The sequence below is a fragment of the Muntiacus reevesi genome, chromosome 3 (assembly GCF_963930625.1).
Source record: "Muntiacus reevesi chromosome 3, mMunRee1.1, whole genome shotgun sequence".
Classification (NCBI taxonomy): domain Eukaryota; kingdom Metazoa; phylum Chordata; class Mammalia; order Artiodactyla; family Cervidae; genus Muntiacus; species Muntiacus reevesi.
In genome coordinates, this window is record NC_089251.1 from 117,167,861 (window position 1) to 117,181,709 (window position 13,849).

At 61.9% G+C, this 13,849-nt stretch overlaps 2 protein-coding genes across 3 annotated transcripts; both read right to left on the reverse strand.

Moving 5' to 3' along the window:
- Positions 1-501: 501 nt before the first annotated feature.
- Positions 502-7,500, reverse strand: CHRND (cholinergic receptor nicotinic delta subunit). Of its 2 annotated transcripts, XM_065927595.1 has the most exons (12): positions 7,449-7,500; positions 7,089-7,234; positions 6,640-6,684; positions 6,006-6,115; positions 5,740-5,895; positions 5,478-5,587; positions 4,513-4,713; positions 3,304-3,415; positions 3,095-3,209; positions 1,839-2,043; positions 1,631-1,749; positions 502-705 (listed from the first exon to the last, which is right to left on the reverse strand). In XM_065927595.1, exons 1-12 carry the CDS (start codon positions 7,498-7,500, stop codon positions 523-525), a joined length of 1,554 nt encoding a protein of 517 aa, XP_065783667.1. In that variant the 3' UTR covers positions 502-522. The 2 variants fall into 2 exon arrangements, with proteins under 2 accessions (XP_065783667.1, XP_065783668.1); XM_065927596.1 differs by lacking the exon at positions 6,640-6,684.
- Positions 7,501-8,205: 705 nt separating this feature from the next.
- On the reverse strand, positions 8,206-13,332 carry PRSS56 (serine protease 56). Its single transcript, XM_065928904.1, has 13 exons — positions 13,230-13,332; positions 12,506-12,616; positions 11,878-11,931; positions 11,555-11,744; positions 11,196-11,295; positions 10,948-11,107; positions 10,568-10,710; positions 10,142-10,304; positions 9,752-9,928; positions 9,500-9,664; positions 9,352-9,420; positions 8,842-8,948; positions 8,206-8,496 (listed from the first exon to the last, which is right to left on the reverse strand). Exons 1-13 carry the CDS (start codon positions 13,330-13,332, stop codon positions 8,206-8,208), a joined length of 1,833 nt encoding a protein of 610 aa, XP_065784976.1.
- Between the last annotated feature and the right edge of the window lie 517 nt (positions 13,333-13,849).

Consider the following 13,849-nt stretch of genomic DNA (forward strand, 5'->3'; position numbering starts at 1 on the left):
GCCTGCCAGGCTCCCCTGTCCATGGGGATTTTCTAGGCAAGAATCCTGGAGTGGACTGTCATGCCCTTTTCCAGGGGATCTTCCCAGCCCAGGGATTAACTCACTCTCTTGCATCTCCTGCACTGGCAGGCAGGTTCTTAATCACTAGCGCCATCTGGGAAGCCCAAGCCAGCCCCCTGCCTCCCCACAAATCACCTTGCCCTACCCCCAGCCGATGTCCACGATCAGACCTTCTCCAGGGGCTCCAGGTTTTATTTGCAGAAGAACCACCGTTGAGAGGCGGGGCTCCCCCCTCCATTCCTGGACCTCAGCTGTCTCTGCCCCAGCTTTGCAAGGACTAACAGGGCTCAGGTCTCAGGGCCGAGATTTGGCCTCCCCAGGAAGAGTTGGTGGTCTCTCAGACACCCCTGTTCACACAGCTACCTGCTCCACCCCCAGTCCCTGCAGGCCCATCCCTTTCAAGGCAAACCCCCTCCCCCCACACCCTGAAATGGCCTTGGTTGCTGGGCTGGGCCAAGGGCTCTAGATGAAGCGCTTGTCCTTCTCACGGTAAGAGAAGGGGTCCCCAGGGAAAGGCTGGGGTGGAGGCTGGTTGTAGGCGCCCTGCAGGAAGATCCAGGCTGTGCCCACCACCATGATGGGTGTCACCACGAATAGGCAGAGTCGGTCCACGGTGCGAGCGACCCGGTTCCAGCAGTCCTTCTCCTGGGGCCAAGGGTGACAGAGACAGTGGGGTGAGAAGGGCCCCCAGACCACAGACTCCCACCCCAAGCTGGGGCCCCGTGACAGATGCACGGCCTCAGCATAGCTGTGGGGGCTACCTCGGGCTTGCAGCAGACGGGAGGTGCTGGCGTGTCCCCAGCAAATACCCAGGCCCCCCTGCTCCCCAGTGACTGGCAGGGCTGGTTATCCGGGAATGTCCAGGAGACAGAGAGCAGGGCCATGGCCTCCCCTCAACCACGTGGTGCTGCCACATGCCTGTACGTGAACTGAAAAAAGTACCCCTATCTCAAGAGAAAATTTTTACAAGTTGTATACACTAGGGGTAAAGAACCTGCCTGCCAGTGCAGGAGACCTAAGAGACCCAGGTTCGATCCTTGGGCCAGGAAGATCCCCTGGAGGAGGGCATGGCAGCCCACTCCAGTATTCTTGCCTGGAGAATCCTATGGACAGAGGAGTCTGGCAGGCTACAACCCATAGGATCACACAGTCGGACATGACTGAAGCGACTTAGCACATATACACACGTACAATATTGAACAATCATATAAGGCAGCCTTTTAAGTGTCTGGCTTTGTCTGGAGTTTCAGGCTTGGAGTTAAGCAGGGACAGAAAATGATTGGCAGCCGGGAGAAAGAAGGGACCCTAAGGGAGGTCCAGAGTGTGGCCCCAATAGGGCAGAGCTGTGTGCTTGCATGTATACCTGAGTGTGTGCCTGGCCACACACACTGCTATGAGGTTTTAAGCAGGGGCTCCCCCTCCCTTACAGGCCTGGAATCTGCACTCACTGTTCACTCCTTCATCTAAGTTGGCAGGTATCTCAGAGGGGAGCTGTGCCCCCTTAAGACAGGATATGCTTGATTAGTGCACTACTTGAACACCTGTACATGGCAACACCGTGGCTACTCACCTCATTGTAATTGTTCTGGTCCTTCATGTGGTTGACGATGAAGTTGGCCCCATCTACAGCTGGCTTCAGCTCACTGAAGAGTTCCTGCTGGGCCTGCTCAGAGCCTGCTGGAGGCCGGCCTGTGGACACCAGGCCAGGGGTGTGCATGAGGCCTGCGCTTACCCCACTTCCCACGGATGGGCCAAACTCCAAGCCACTGGAGACTCACGTGCCGTGGTGAGGCGCCGAGCCAGCCCATGCCGCTCTGACTGCTTCTCAAACATGAGGTCACTTCGGGACTTGAGTGAAAAGTACTCCTCTGCCTTGGAGATGTAGCCCAGGGAGCTGCTTCTCCGGATCAGGGTCCCGGGGCTGGGCCCATCCTCCGCCGGGCGGGACATGTGCAGGATCTCAGGAAGGGTCTCCAGGAAGAGCTGGGCAGGTCAGAGGGGCCATCATACAAAGTGGGTCAACTTCACTCATCCAAATATTGGGGCTCCACCCCTGGCTGCCACAAGGTGTTCCCCAATCCATCATTTATCCCCCTGACCCCCACTGATGGACACTTAGGTTGCTTCCAGTTCTCCCTCATTACTCAGCATAGAGAAGAACTCATTGGTTGAAAATGAATTCCAGGTGAAAAACAAAAGGTCAGAAAAATGACCCAAATGCTGAGCTAAGACCAGAAAAGTTGCTAAACGACCCCCGTCAGCTGTCCCCAAACAATCAGGTGGCCCTGCAGAGGCCAAGAGGCAAGGACAGCACCCCTCCGGGGGACCTTGCCCCCACAATTCTCACTTTGTTTTGAATCCAGGTATAACCAATACACAATAGAATCAACAAACCACCATCCTGTAACCAGGTGAAATTCTGCAGAAGCATTTCACTGTGTAAACACCTCTCAAATAAGAACTTTATCTAAGATGTTCCCTCCTGCCTGTGTGTGTGTGAGTTGCTCAGTCCTGTCGGACTCTTTGAGACCCTATGGGCTGTAACCCACCAGGCTCCTCAGTCCATGGCATTCTGCAGGCAAGAATACTGGAGTGGGTTGCCATGCCCTCCTCCAGGGGATCTTCCCAACCCAGGGACTGAACCTAGATCTCCTGCACTGCAGGCACAGATTATTTAGCTGAGCCACCAGGGAAGCTCCCCTCTTTCCTGCCTGGCCCCATCAATTCCTACGCAGCCCCAGAGGGAATCACCACACCCAGACTTCTAGCAGTAAAGACTGGTTTTGCCTGTCCTTGAACTTCACAGAAAGGAAATCTTGCAGTCTCTTTAAAGTCTGACTTTTGGGTAACATTCAGCCTGGGGCAATTCGAGAAGCCGGCGTAGCAACACCCCCCCACCATATGCACGTGCGCATGCGCTCCACCACCGCCGGGTACCACGCCGCGAGCCCGTGCTTGGGTACGCATGCGCCTCGCCCATTCCGCTGCAGAGAGGCACTGGACAATCTCCAACTCTTGGCTACTGAGCCCTCACCTTCTTCACCCGCTCAGACAGCACGTGGGTGCTGGGTGTGCGGAAGTGAATGTTGAGCACGATGACACAGATCACCACGACCATGGTCACCAGCACCATGCCAAAGAGCAGGAACCTGTGGGCGCAAGTGCAGTCTGGAGCCCCTGCCCAGGGTGGGGACTGGTAGGGTGGGGTGGGGTGGGGTGGGGCGGTCGGGGACGGCCGCTCACTTGCCGATGAGGGGGATGGCCATGGACGTGGCTGGCAGCCGCTTGGAAATGAGCAGCAGGAAGACAGACTGGGCCAGGAGCACCGAGATGGCCATGGATGTCTTCTCGCCACCTGGAGGAGCCTGTCCTTAGCTATGACCTCTGGCCCGGGGCCTGGAGGGTCTCACGGTGGCCCTCTGCACTACTGTCCACAATGCCATGGTGCCCAGGGCTCAGGAGCTAGAGCGTTTAGGTTCCCATCCATCTTACCCCTTATTGCTGGGTGACCTTGGACAAGCGGCCTAACCTCTCTGCCTCAGAGTCCTCAACTGCTAAACGTTGGGAGGACAGAGTGAGACAGTGTGTCTTAAATGCTCCGGGCTCTGCCTGGCACTGGGTAAGGGCTCAAGGAACACTTGCCATCCTTGTCAGCCAACCCCTGCCACTCAGCCCTCCTAGACCACAGATCTGCTGTGTCCCGCCCGGTGTAGAAGCCTCAGGGTGTCCTCACACCAGACTAACACTCCTCCTGTCACCCCTGTGCTCAGAGACCCCAGCCCAGCACTGCCCTGCCCTGCCCACCTGAGCCCCTGAGAAGTGCTGTGGGGTGGGCCCCGTGGTCACAGACCCCTGGCCCCCCACCCCAGTGCCGCTTCTCGGTCTGCAGCTCGCCTCACAGCCTGGCTCTGGTTCCCACCCCACCACCCTGAGACTGCACTCCCAATCCTGTATTCTCCACCCTGTCTGCCAGGGTCAGGGCTGGATCACATTTGTCTCTGGGACTCACTGTGCCCTGCTCATAGTAAATGTTCTGGAGCCAAGTGACCACAGATGACATGTGACATGACACCTTCTAGAACCAGGTGAGTATAGATCGCATGCCCCCTGCCCTGGCTTCCTAGAGACCCTGTGATCCACCCATTGGCTCCGCAGCCAATCTCTCCCCAGCGGAGGGAGACTCTAGTGTTCTCCCTAGGGTCCAGCATGAGAGGCAGAAGTGAGGTCCAAGAGGGATGGGACTCCCTGGGGCCCTGTCCACTTAAGGGATGTCCCACAGGGTCACAGAGCCCTTCCGCTGACAGGCCATGTGCTCCGCACGCATGGACCCTGGGCAGGGAACCCCAGGAGTGGTGGCTCCCCCGCCAAGTGGCTCCCGGGGAAAGTGAGGGGCAGGGCTGGGGCGACCGAGCTCAGGGGTCCTCGGGAGGGGGTGCCAGGCGCTGGGCTCACAGTCGGCCGGCAGGTAGAAGACCAGGTTGATCATGAAAGAGATGAGCACGCAGGGCACCAGGATGTTGATGACGTAGAAGAGCGGCTTGCGGCGGATAATGAGGTAGAAGGTGACGTCCTGGCGGTTGGGACTGTCCAGCGGCGCACTGGGGTCCACGTTGACCCTGGCTGGCCGGTGTACTATCTCCCATTCCCCATTCTCTGAGGGAGACACGTGGACGCCTTGGGGTCAGGCTAGGCAAGGTGGCCAAGGAGAGGCTTGGTGCAGGATGGGGGGCTAAATGGTGAGTGAGCTGGCCAAGGGGCTCAGCCAGTTCTGTCTGCAGGGTCCTAAGGGGGCTGGGGGGTGGGGACACAGAGGCGGGTTCACATTCTGTTTGTGGATGTCTTTCCCTGGGGCTTGGGATGAATGTTTCACTCTACAAGGGCAAAGTTTTCCTCTGGGATGGATTTTTTTTTCTCCTTGGGAGAAATAAAAGCTGAGGCCATATGTGGTTCAAATAAGAGCCTTGGGGAATAACAAAGCAGTCAGAGGAATCACTAACCCCCCCATGATGTACCAGCCTTGGGACGAGCGGGATGTGGGTCTCCTCTGACAGACAGGGGCAAGTGGTTGGGCCCCATAAAAGGTCTGAACCTGGTCACAGACGGGGGAGGGGGCCGTTGGGAGGGGCAGCATTAATACTGTGTGGAAGACACACGGCGCACACATCAGACGACAGCCAAAGCCCCAACCACCCCCTGGGCCCTCTGGGGATGGGAAAACTAGACCACCCCCTTCATCCGTCAGCCAGATCAACCCCAGGGACCCTGTCCAGACCGGGAAGGGTCTGTGTCCACCTGCACGTCTGTGTACCGGTGTGACCATGTCCCTGTGTATGTACACACACGTGCAGCTCTGTGGCTGTATCTGTGGGTGGGTGTCTGGGGGAGCCTGGCCACCCAGGAGCTGCCGCTCCCGGCACCTGTGAAGCCCTCGGGATCGATGATGATCCACTCCACGGGATAGGAGCGGCCGTCTTCTTCATCCTGCCTCAGGCTCAGGGTGATCTCCTTGGTCGTGTACTTGAGCGAACTGGAGAGGGCAGAGGGCAGAGAGTGGGTCTCAGCCGCTGGCTGGGGACACGGTGGGGATGGGGCCTCTGCCTGGCTGGGGGCGGTGTTTGCCTCCCTTGGCCCCTGGCAGGGTGCCCTGGTGGGGAGGGGCGGTCAGAGAAGTGGGGGCACCTGAACTTCAGGGAGCAGTTCTGCCAGTCGAAGGGGAAGTAGGTGACCGAGATGGGGCAGGAGGAGCGGAAGATGGCAGGCGGCAGCCAGTAGACAAAGCCCGAGGGATAGATGAGCACGTTGCAGGAGTAGGAGATCTGGAAGGAGCCGTCATTGCTGGGAGACACGGACAAGGGCCATAGTGAGTGCTGGCCGGGGTTGGGGGAGGCAGAGGTGGGAGGGTGGGGGGGGGGGGCGGGGGGAGGCAGGGGGGGTTGCGGCTCAACTTGTTCTCCAGCACAATCTCTGGGAGCCACACCATGTCAGCAGGCAGGCGCAGGACGCTGATGTTCCCAAAGTCTTCAGCGTCCCACTGCAGCCGGCTGTCTGTCCAGCCCTGGAAGCCCGAAAGTAATGTCAGCAGTGGGCTCTGCTGTTGTCTGGGGTCCCCCACTTCCCCCCTACACTCTGTGCCAACCACTTCCCTAGGGGGGGAAGACTCGATAGGATCTGGAACTGGGACAAAAGAGGTTGGGGGAGGTGGGTACAGAGTGGGACTCAGGTCTGTCCTGTACAGCTGTGTAGGATGTGCACTGCACAACTAAGGGAGGGCTATTTCCATAGTGGACATAGAAGACTGACTGACAGGTGGCAGACAGCATCTTCTAATAAAATCAAGCCGCTGTGAGAGTGTTCCCTGAGATGAAGATCCTAATTCACCGAAGGCTCTATCTGCACTGTGGTGGCACTAGCTGGTGAGAAGAGCAGTTGGGTCTGGGGTTTCTCAGGAGGCAGGGGCCAGTCTGTCCTGGAGGACAGTGTCTGAAGCAAGCTGGGGATTCCCCAGCAGAAGCGAGCATAGGGGAATTTGGATGCTGCATCCTCTCTCTGACCCCCTGGCTCTGCGTGGGGTCTCCTTACCTGCTCGATCCACACATTCGTGGTGAGGGTCTCTTCAACTTCTTTCTGTAATCAAACAGGAAGCCGGTGCCCCAGAGGCCGGTACACATTCCCCAGGTGCCTTCTCCCAGCTCCCACCCGGGGGGAGACCACGATGATGACCTGTCCCCAGCAGTCAGGAGTGGATGGACAGATCAAGAAGCAGGGAGGGCACACGGCCTCTTGAATGTGTCATGGGTGCAAAATGGGGTAGGGGGGAGAACCCAGAACTGAAGCTGGAGTGGAAGGGGCAACACCTGAGGTCTGCAGGCAGCACGGGGTGTGGAGAGGGCCTGAGTGCACTTCCTTGGGAGAGGCCCTACAGGAGCTGGGGCTGGGGCCTTGACCTTCCTCCTCAGGGCCATCCCAGCCTGACCTCCAGGAAGTGGTGGCTGCCGCCCTTCCCCCACCAGTCAGGAGGGGCCCCTCACCAGGGAGATGAGGTTGGAGAGGGTGAGAGCCAGGGAGATCTCCACGCTCTCCTCTTTGTGCGCTGCGGGCCGCAGTTCCTTGTTGTAGGCCTTCTCCTCAAACAGGTGCCGGATCAGCCGCTCCTCCTCGTTCAAGCCCCAGCTGCCTGGGGAGGGTGGAGGACAGGGGCCCAGGGAGGATGCTGCCCTGAGGTCCTGCTGGGCATGCAGTGGGATCCCAGGGGCCGGCCCCTCCAGGGAAAAAATGGCCGTGGGAGTGGGGAGGTGGGCCTGATGCTGGGAGAGGGTGTCCCGGGCCAGAGGAGGAGGGAGGGGACCATGCACTGGGGACCCTTTGGAGAGGGTGATGGCCATTCTTACCGCACACGACCAGGGCAGCCAGCAGCCCCAGCGTTAACACAGACCCTTCCATCCTGTTCCTCTGACTGGGTCTTGGGTCTGTCCCTCCGGTCAGCAGGGCTGGGGAGTGTGGGTGGGTTCCAAGGGGACAGGTGCAGGGTGGGGGGTGTGGAGGGGAGAGCAAAGGAAAGAGGCAGCCGGAAATGCAATCTGACACCTCTAGGCTCTTGGGCAGGGCAGAGAAACTGGGGCAGGTGATGAGGGGGTGGGGACAGGGACTGGCCGGCCGGGGCAGGAGCTGGGGGACCTAAGGCAGAGGGACTCCCCACAGCTACCGGTGAGGGTCGGAGCTGGGCGGAGAGGCTGAAGGCTGGGGGCAGCGCTGGGCAGCCACAGACAGGGCAGCAGCGACAGGCAGGTCGGTTGCTGCCGTTTCTTGGGAGGCAGACTGATATCCTGAGATGGGGGCTTTGCAGTCTTCCTCCAGTGTCTTTGTGACCTCTATCAGCTGAATCTGGAGGCTGGGACCTACCCCTCGAGCCCCAGAGTCCACCCACCCCAGTCCCACCCTAAAGAAGCTCTAGAATGGTCTTTGTGGATCATAAATAATGTTTATTAAAGCAGCTGTGATTTTCTGGTGGTGCATCTGAGAAGACACATGGAGCCCTAACCCCCTGCCCCCACCCCACTCTGGCAGTGACGGTTTGTCATCGTGCTCCTTGATCCCCTCCCAGGCCCTGGAGCAGCGGTCCTGATGGGGGTGGAGAGGAGACCCGGCTCAGGGCCACCTGGCTGGGGCCATGTGAGGGCTGAATGGGTGGCGCCCCTTCCTCCCCAGCTCTCGGCCCTGCCTTGAACCCTTGAGGGCTCCCTTGGGCTCTGCCTCTGCCAGGGCTGCCAGGCGGAAGGCCTGCAGGGCCTGCAGCAGCAGCCGGGGAAGGCTTCGGGCCAGCGTGGCTGGCTCCAGACCCACCAGGCCACCGAAGACCACGTGCCGGCCCCCCAAGCCTGCCCAAACCCAGGCTCGGAAGAGCCCGGTTAGTGTCTTGGAGCCCAGATCTGCCAGGACCTGCAGAGGGGGATGGCAGACAGCTCAGGGGCCCACAACCCCACTCCTGGTCCCCCTTCTCCTTGCCCCAGAAACTCACAGGCAGAGCTACCCTGTCCCCAGCCCCTCCCGCTAATCCAGCACACTTCCTGCTCACTTGGACACGCCCACACTCCACTCACACCTCCTCTCCACTCCTTCACACCTACCCAACACCCAGCTCACATTCAGCTGCCCTCCTCATAGCCGTCCCCCCACCCATGGCTGTTGGGGGAGGGTCCCTTCTGTTCCCCCTCTCCAGCAGGGCTGACCCAGGTTAGCCTTCCCAGGCCACTGTGAAGGAGTCTGGGAAGCCTGGGGACCCACCTCGTTAAAGTCCATGGCCAGGCGCTCCGGGGGCACCTGCAAGATCCAGGCGTGGGTGCCCTGGAGGGTGGCCAGCTTCTGCCGCAGGGGCTCCAGCCCAGGGCAGCCTACAGGAAGAGGAGAGACCTCAGGAATAGGAGAGAACTGACGCTAGTATGGAGTCGGGGTGATATTCCCACCAGAACCTCGGGACACCTCCCAGTGGGCAGACCTCCACATGCTGGGATGGGGCAGCCGAAGTTCAGAGGGGTTAAATGGTAACACAAAGCCCAGCCTCTGTGGACACTGGAGCGGGCCCAAAATCACAAGTTCCACACCACACCACAGCACACACACCCCTCCCGCAACAAAGAATCATGCGCCCTGCTGCGAGGGAGGGCGAGAGCGGGTCTGACCGCTGCCAGATGGGGTGAAACTGCATCCCCGCGCAGACAACCGCGAGAGTCCCCTCCTGGACACGGCCTCCGTTGGCCGGCTCCCCGGGCGGCCGCCGGTAGAGGGCGTCATTACCATTCACTTCCCCGCGCCGCTCCGACCTCCGCTTAGGGAACCGAGGGCCCGCAGCCCGGGGAGGCGATCCTGGGGAGACGCAGGGTTAGGGGAACGGCGCGGCCGCGCTGGGGTGGGCCGGGGCTGGGCTGCGAATGGCTTGGAGTACCTGAGTGCAGCCGCTGCTCCCGGGAGGGGTGCCTGGAAGAATCCCGGAGCGACGGAGGGGGGCGAGCCGGGGCTGGTGCCAGGCGGCGCACCCCCGGGCGCGGGCCGAACAGCTCCTGGGCCCCTCGCAGCAGCTCCAGAAGGGTGTGCGCCAGCGAGCGCAGCTCTGCGGGCGGGACGAGGGTCCGAGCGGCGGTCAGACGTGGGCCAGACCCTGGGGCCCTCCCGGCCCAGCCCCGGGAACCGGACTGACCACATCGCCGCCGGCGCTGCAGACACTGCTGGTGCGCCAGACGCGCACAGGCGCCCGCGGGCCCCAGGCATAAGTGGGCGTAGACAGCGCAGGGTGGGGCGGCCTCTGTCTGCGGTTCCTCCGACGGGTCCCAAGCCAGAAGCTCCCTGCAGCTGGGCTCCCGGCTGAAAGGAGAGGCTGCGGGGGGGGGGGGGGGTGAGCGGGCGGGCGTCAGGGATTAGCTTACCACCTCTCCCCCACTTTAAGTCCTAGCCCCGCAAATCCCTCCCGGGAGGAAAATAAGCTTTCTCCACGCAGGAGCCTGGGGCCGGTGGGATGGAAATGGGCTCGTCCCAGGGCAGTTATGGGGCACTCTGGGCAAGGGGTGGGGGCGGGGGGAAAGGTGCTCACCGCTCATCTGCTCCTGGAGCCAGTCCTTGAACACAGCCACACGGGTGTAGACCCCAGGCTTCCCTGGCTCCCCGCATCCGTCCCCCCAGGAGGTGACCCCGTACAGGACCTCCTTGGGGCGGGGGCCGGGCTCAGAACAGGTCAGGGGGCCTCCCGAGTCACCCTGCAAGGACCAAGAGAGAGAGGCAAGAGAGGTCACTGTAAAGACCCACCTCATCGCCCCCCCCCCCCCAAATGTCACCCTTATGCCTGGCAGGGTCAGGCAGCTCTGAGCTCTACTGGGGTTACCACACTTGTACCCATTTTAGCGATGAGGACACAGAGGTGCAGAGAAGTTGAGTGACAGCCTGATTGTAGAAGGAAAGGAGGCGGTCCCGCCGCCGGGGAGTGGCCCACTACCACTCTCCGATCTGGCAGGGCTCATACCTGGCACGAATCGATGCCCCCGGCCAGGTAGCCGGCACAGAGCATGCTGCTGGGGCGTAGCCCTGCTCCCAGGGCCCTCCTGCAGGTGTCGGCGCTGAGTAGGGGCACACGGGCCTCCCTCACCGCCTCGGCCTCTGGCCCATCTAAGGGAAGCCGTGGAAGGGGCTCAGGCCTGGACGGCAGGGGTCCTATTTTAGGGTTCCCCCTTCCCACCGCCCTCCTTGATTATTCCCCACTTGGTGAGATGGGCATCCTTTTGCAAAGACAGTTGGGCATAGGTCAGAATCCTTCCACCCCAGCCTTCCCAAGTGTCATCACTTCAGACCCCCATTTCCCCCACGCCCCCGCGCGGCTCACCCAGGCCCTATCCTGCCTAGTACCTTCGAAGAGGGCACCCCAGCCCGCGATGGCGCAAGGAGTGCCTGCGGGGGGCTCCTGGGGCTCCCGGGGCAGGCACACGGGACGCGCCGCCCCCGTCGGGCTCACCGGAGTCCACAGCTGCACCAGGGCCAGGTCGTTGTGGAAGGTCCGAGGGTCAAACTGGGGAGGGGGTGGCGGCGCCGTGTCAACGAGGCGTGGGCTGGGGGTGCTGTTCCCAAGTCTGAGGGCCTGGGGGCTGCCCTCTCACCTTCGGGTGGGGCACGATGCGGTTCACCTGCACCTCCTCCGCCGGTTCCCCCCGGGGTCCCTCGGCCAGCGTCACGGTCCACAGAAGCTCGTTCGGGGCGCTGCGGCGCGAGACACGCAGGATAGGAATGCGAGAAACTTTCCCCTGGAGACCCTGCCCTCCGCCCACGGGTACCACCCACCCCGCAGCGAGCCGGAGGCTGCGGACGGTGCGTCCCGGGGAGACTCCGAGCCGGGGAAGGGGACTGCCGCCGCCAGGGGGCAGCAGAGACCGCGCCTCGCGCGCGGCGCCCCAACCCGACGACCTGGGAAGAGTTGGAGCCCCGCGCTGGGGGTCCCCGGCTCGGGGACCCGACATACCCCGCGAAGCAGTGCGCCGCCGTGAGCACCCAGGACGCGGCCACCAGGACGCCGCCGCACAGAGGCTGCCCGCCGAGCTGCAGCCTCACCAGCCAGGGCCAGGCCCCTGGCGGTGCCGCGCTGCCCCCCACAATGCGGCCGTGAGCCCGCGTCACGTTGACGTCGCCCGGGCGCCTCTCGCCACACGGCCCTGGAAAGGCCGAAGGGGCACAAGTCAGGAAGCACAAGTCCCGGTCGTCCTAACCATCGAGACCCCTCCAGGGTCCACCCTGCGCTCAGCCCTGCTCCCCTTCCCCCCACACCCCAAGCCTTTGCAACCTCACCTGGCTCAGGTGAATCCTGCAGGAGCGGGGCTTGAGGCCTGGGACGCCCAGGTGCTGCTGAGAAACACACCTCTGAGCCTTACGGCCACCCTTCCCCTCTTCTCCACTCCAGGCTGGGCCTGAGCCCTCTCCCCCACTCAGGGAGCACCCCAACCCCCCCCACCACCCTTCCCAGTACTGTGTGTGTGTGAATCGCTCAGTTTCCGACTCCTTGCGACCTCATGGCCTAGCCCACCAGGCTCCTCTGTCCATGGGATACTCCAGGCAAGAATACTGGAGTGGGCTGCCATGCCCTCCTCCAGGGAATCGTCCCCACCCCGGGATCAAACCCAGGTCTCCCGCATTGCCGGCAGGTTCGTTGCCCTGTGAGCTACCTGGGAAGGGTCTATTTCAGCAGCCATGAATGGCTCACTGTTCACCAGATAAGCCCAGACTGTGCCAGCCCTCCTGCCTTTGCCCTTTCCACCTGGGGAGACCCTCCCCCGCCTATTCTTGGTTGCAGCCCCACCCCGTCTGTGTGTGTCCCCAAGAGGGTGTGAGTTCTGATGGAAGGGATGGGGTGGACAGGAGAAGAGGCCCGGGTTAGTTGGGGCGAGCTCACCGGGGCATGGGGTGGTATGGTTGGCACAGCTCCGGCACTCGTGCAGTCTGTGCTGAATCTCCATCGCCACCCGATTCACCGCCCACTGGGCGCTTCTCTGGGCAGCCTGCAACACCTTCGTCCCCTGGGCGGACAGAGCTGCGGGGGACACAAGTCCCTCACGCGGTGTTGGGGAAAAGCCCCAGGCTCATCCACCTTGCCCCACCCATGAGCCCTGCATTGGGACACCCTGGAAGGAGGCAGGCTGGGCTGCTGGAGTCCTGGGAGGGAATGGCACTCAGAGCAGATAGGTTCGGATGCTCGGCCTGAAATAGCTCTGCAATTTCAACCGGGCTGAGCTGGAGTCCTTAAAAAAGGAGGGCCTTTCCTTAAAAAACCTTGAAGGAAAAACAGCACCCCAAAGGTGCAGATATTATAGGATGCGGGCTTACGGACACAAAATGACCGTGGTGAGTTGAGTTCCCCACCTTGGGGCCCAGATAGCCCAGAGGATGCTGCCCTGGGCCCCTTCCTCCCTGCTGGACCCAGAACCTTCCAGAAAGCACACCTTTTGGCAGTACTTGCCTGCTGTCCCCTCCCTCCCCCGCCTCGGTCTCCCCTTTCCTCTCCCACCTGTGTCTCAGTTTTCGCCCCTTCTGCCAGCAGAGGGGGGCGACAGGGGAACAGGAGGGGCCAAAGGGCCCTGTGAGTGGAGATGGTAAGTTCGGGGCCCCCTGCCTGAAACCCCTCCCCCTTCCTCGGGCCAGCTCACCTTGCAGGGTGCTGGGGGGCACGCGCATGTACAGCGGGTGCCCGTGGGCAGACCGTGAGTCTGGGAGGGGCGGCAGCAGCAGCAGCAGCGCGGCCAGCAGCATGGTGACCCTGTCCCTGCGCTCCGTCCCCCTCGGGGTCCGCCCTCCAGGCGCTTATCCTCGGTGCCTGCCTCCTGGGCACTGAGTTCTCGGCCCTCGCACCATCTGACTCCGTTCTCTCACTTCAAAATGACCCGCTTCCCTTGGCCCGTCCCTCACCTGGCCCTTGACTCCCAGGAACCCACAGGGGGAAATGGGGCCTGGGGCAGGGGGGTGCTATAGAGAGGACAGACTGCAGGAGGGGGGCCGGGTTCTGGGGAGGGAATGGGGTAGTGGGCTCACCTTTGAAGTTTCATCATCTGGGCTCTGAGGCTCCCCCCTGCTGTCTGTCAAAGGAGCCCTTGTTTCTGCGGCTCCATCAAAGGGGCCTGGATGGGCCAGAAGAGCTGACCGTTGGGCTGGGGGCCAGGCAGAGGGGGCTGGTGGGCAGGTCCTGTCTCCAGGGCGCAGAAGAGGGGGGATTCCCATCCCCCTCTATTCCCTGAGGAGTTTACGGCTATGTTGGGGGTGGGTGGGTGTG

What these genes read in the sequence shown, in the direction of transcription:
- CHRND (XM_065927595.1), bottom strand. Translation starts at nt 7,500, where the DNA reads ATGGAAGGGTCTGTGTTAACGCTGGGGCTGCTGGCTGCCCTGGTCGTG. An exon ending in CGAATGTGTGGATCGAGCAG is followed by an intron (nt 6,116 to 6,639) that starts GTAAGGAGACCC and finishes TCGGGCTTCCAG; the next exon opens with GGCTGGACAGACAGCCGGCT. An exon ending in CGATCCCGAGGGCTTCACAG is followed by an intron (nt 4,714 to 5,477) that starts GTGCCGGGAGCG and finishes TGTCTCCCTCAG; the next exon opens with AGAATGGGGAATGGGAGATA.
- PRSS56 (XM_065928904.1), bottom strand. Translation starts at nt 13,332, where the DNA reads ATGCTGCTGGCCGCGCTGCTGCTGCTGCTGCCGCCCCTCCCAGACTCA. An exon ending in GCCCCCCAGCACCCTGCAAG is followed by an intron (nt 12,617 to 13,229) that starts GTGAGCTGGCCC and finishes TGTCCCCCGCAG; the next exon opens with CTCTGTCCGCCCAGGGGACG. An exon ending in GCGGCGCACTGCTTCGCGGG is followed by an intron (nt 11,296 to 11,554) that starts GTATGTCGGGTC and finishes CTCGCGCCGCAG; the next exon opens with CGCCCCGAACGAGCTTCTGT.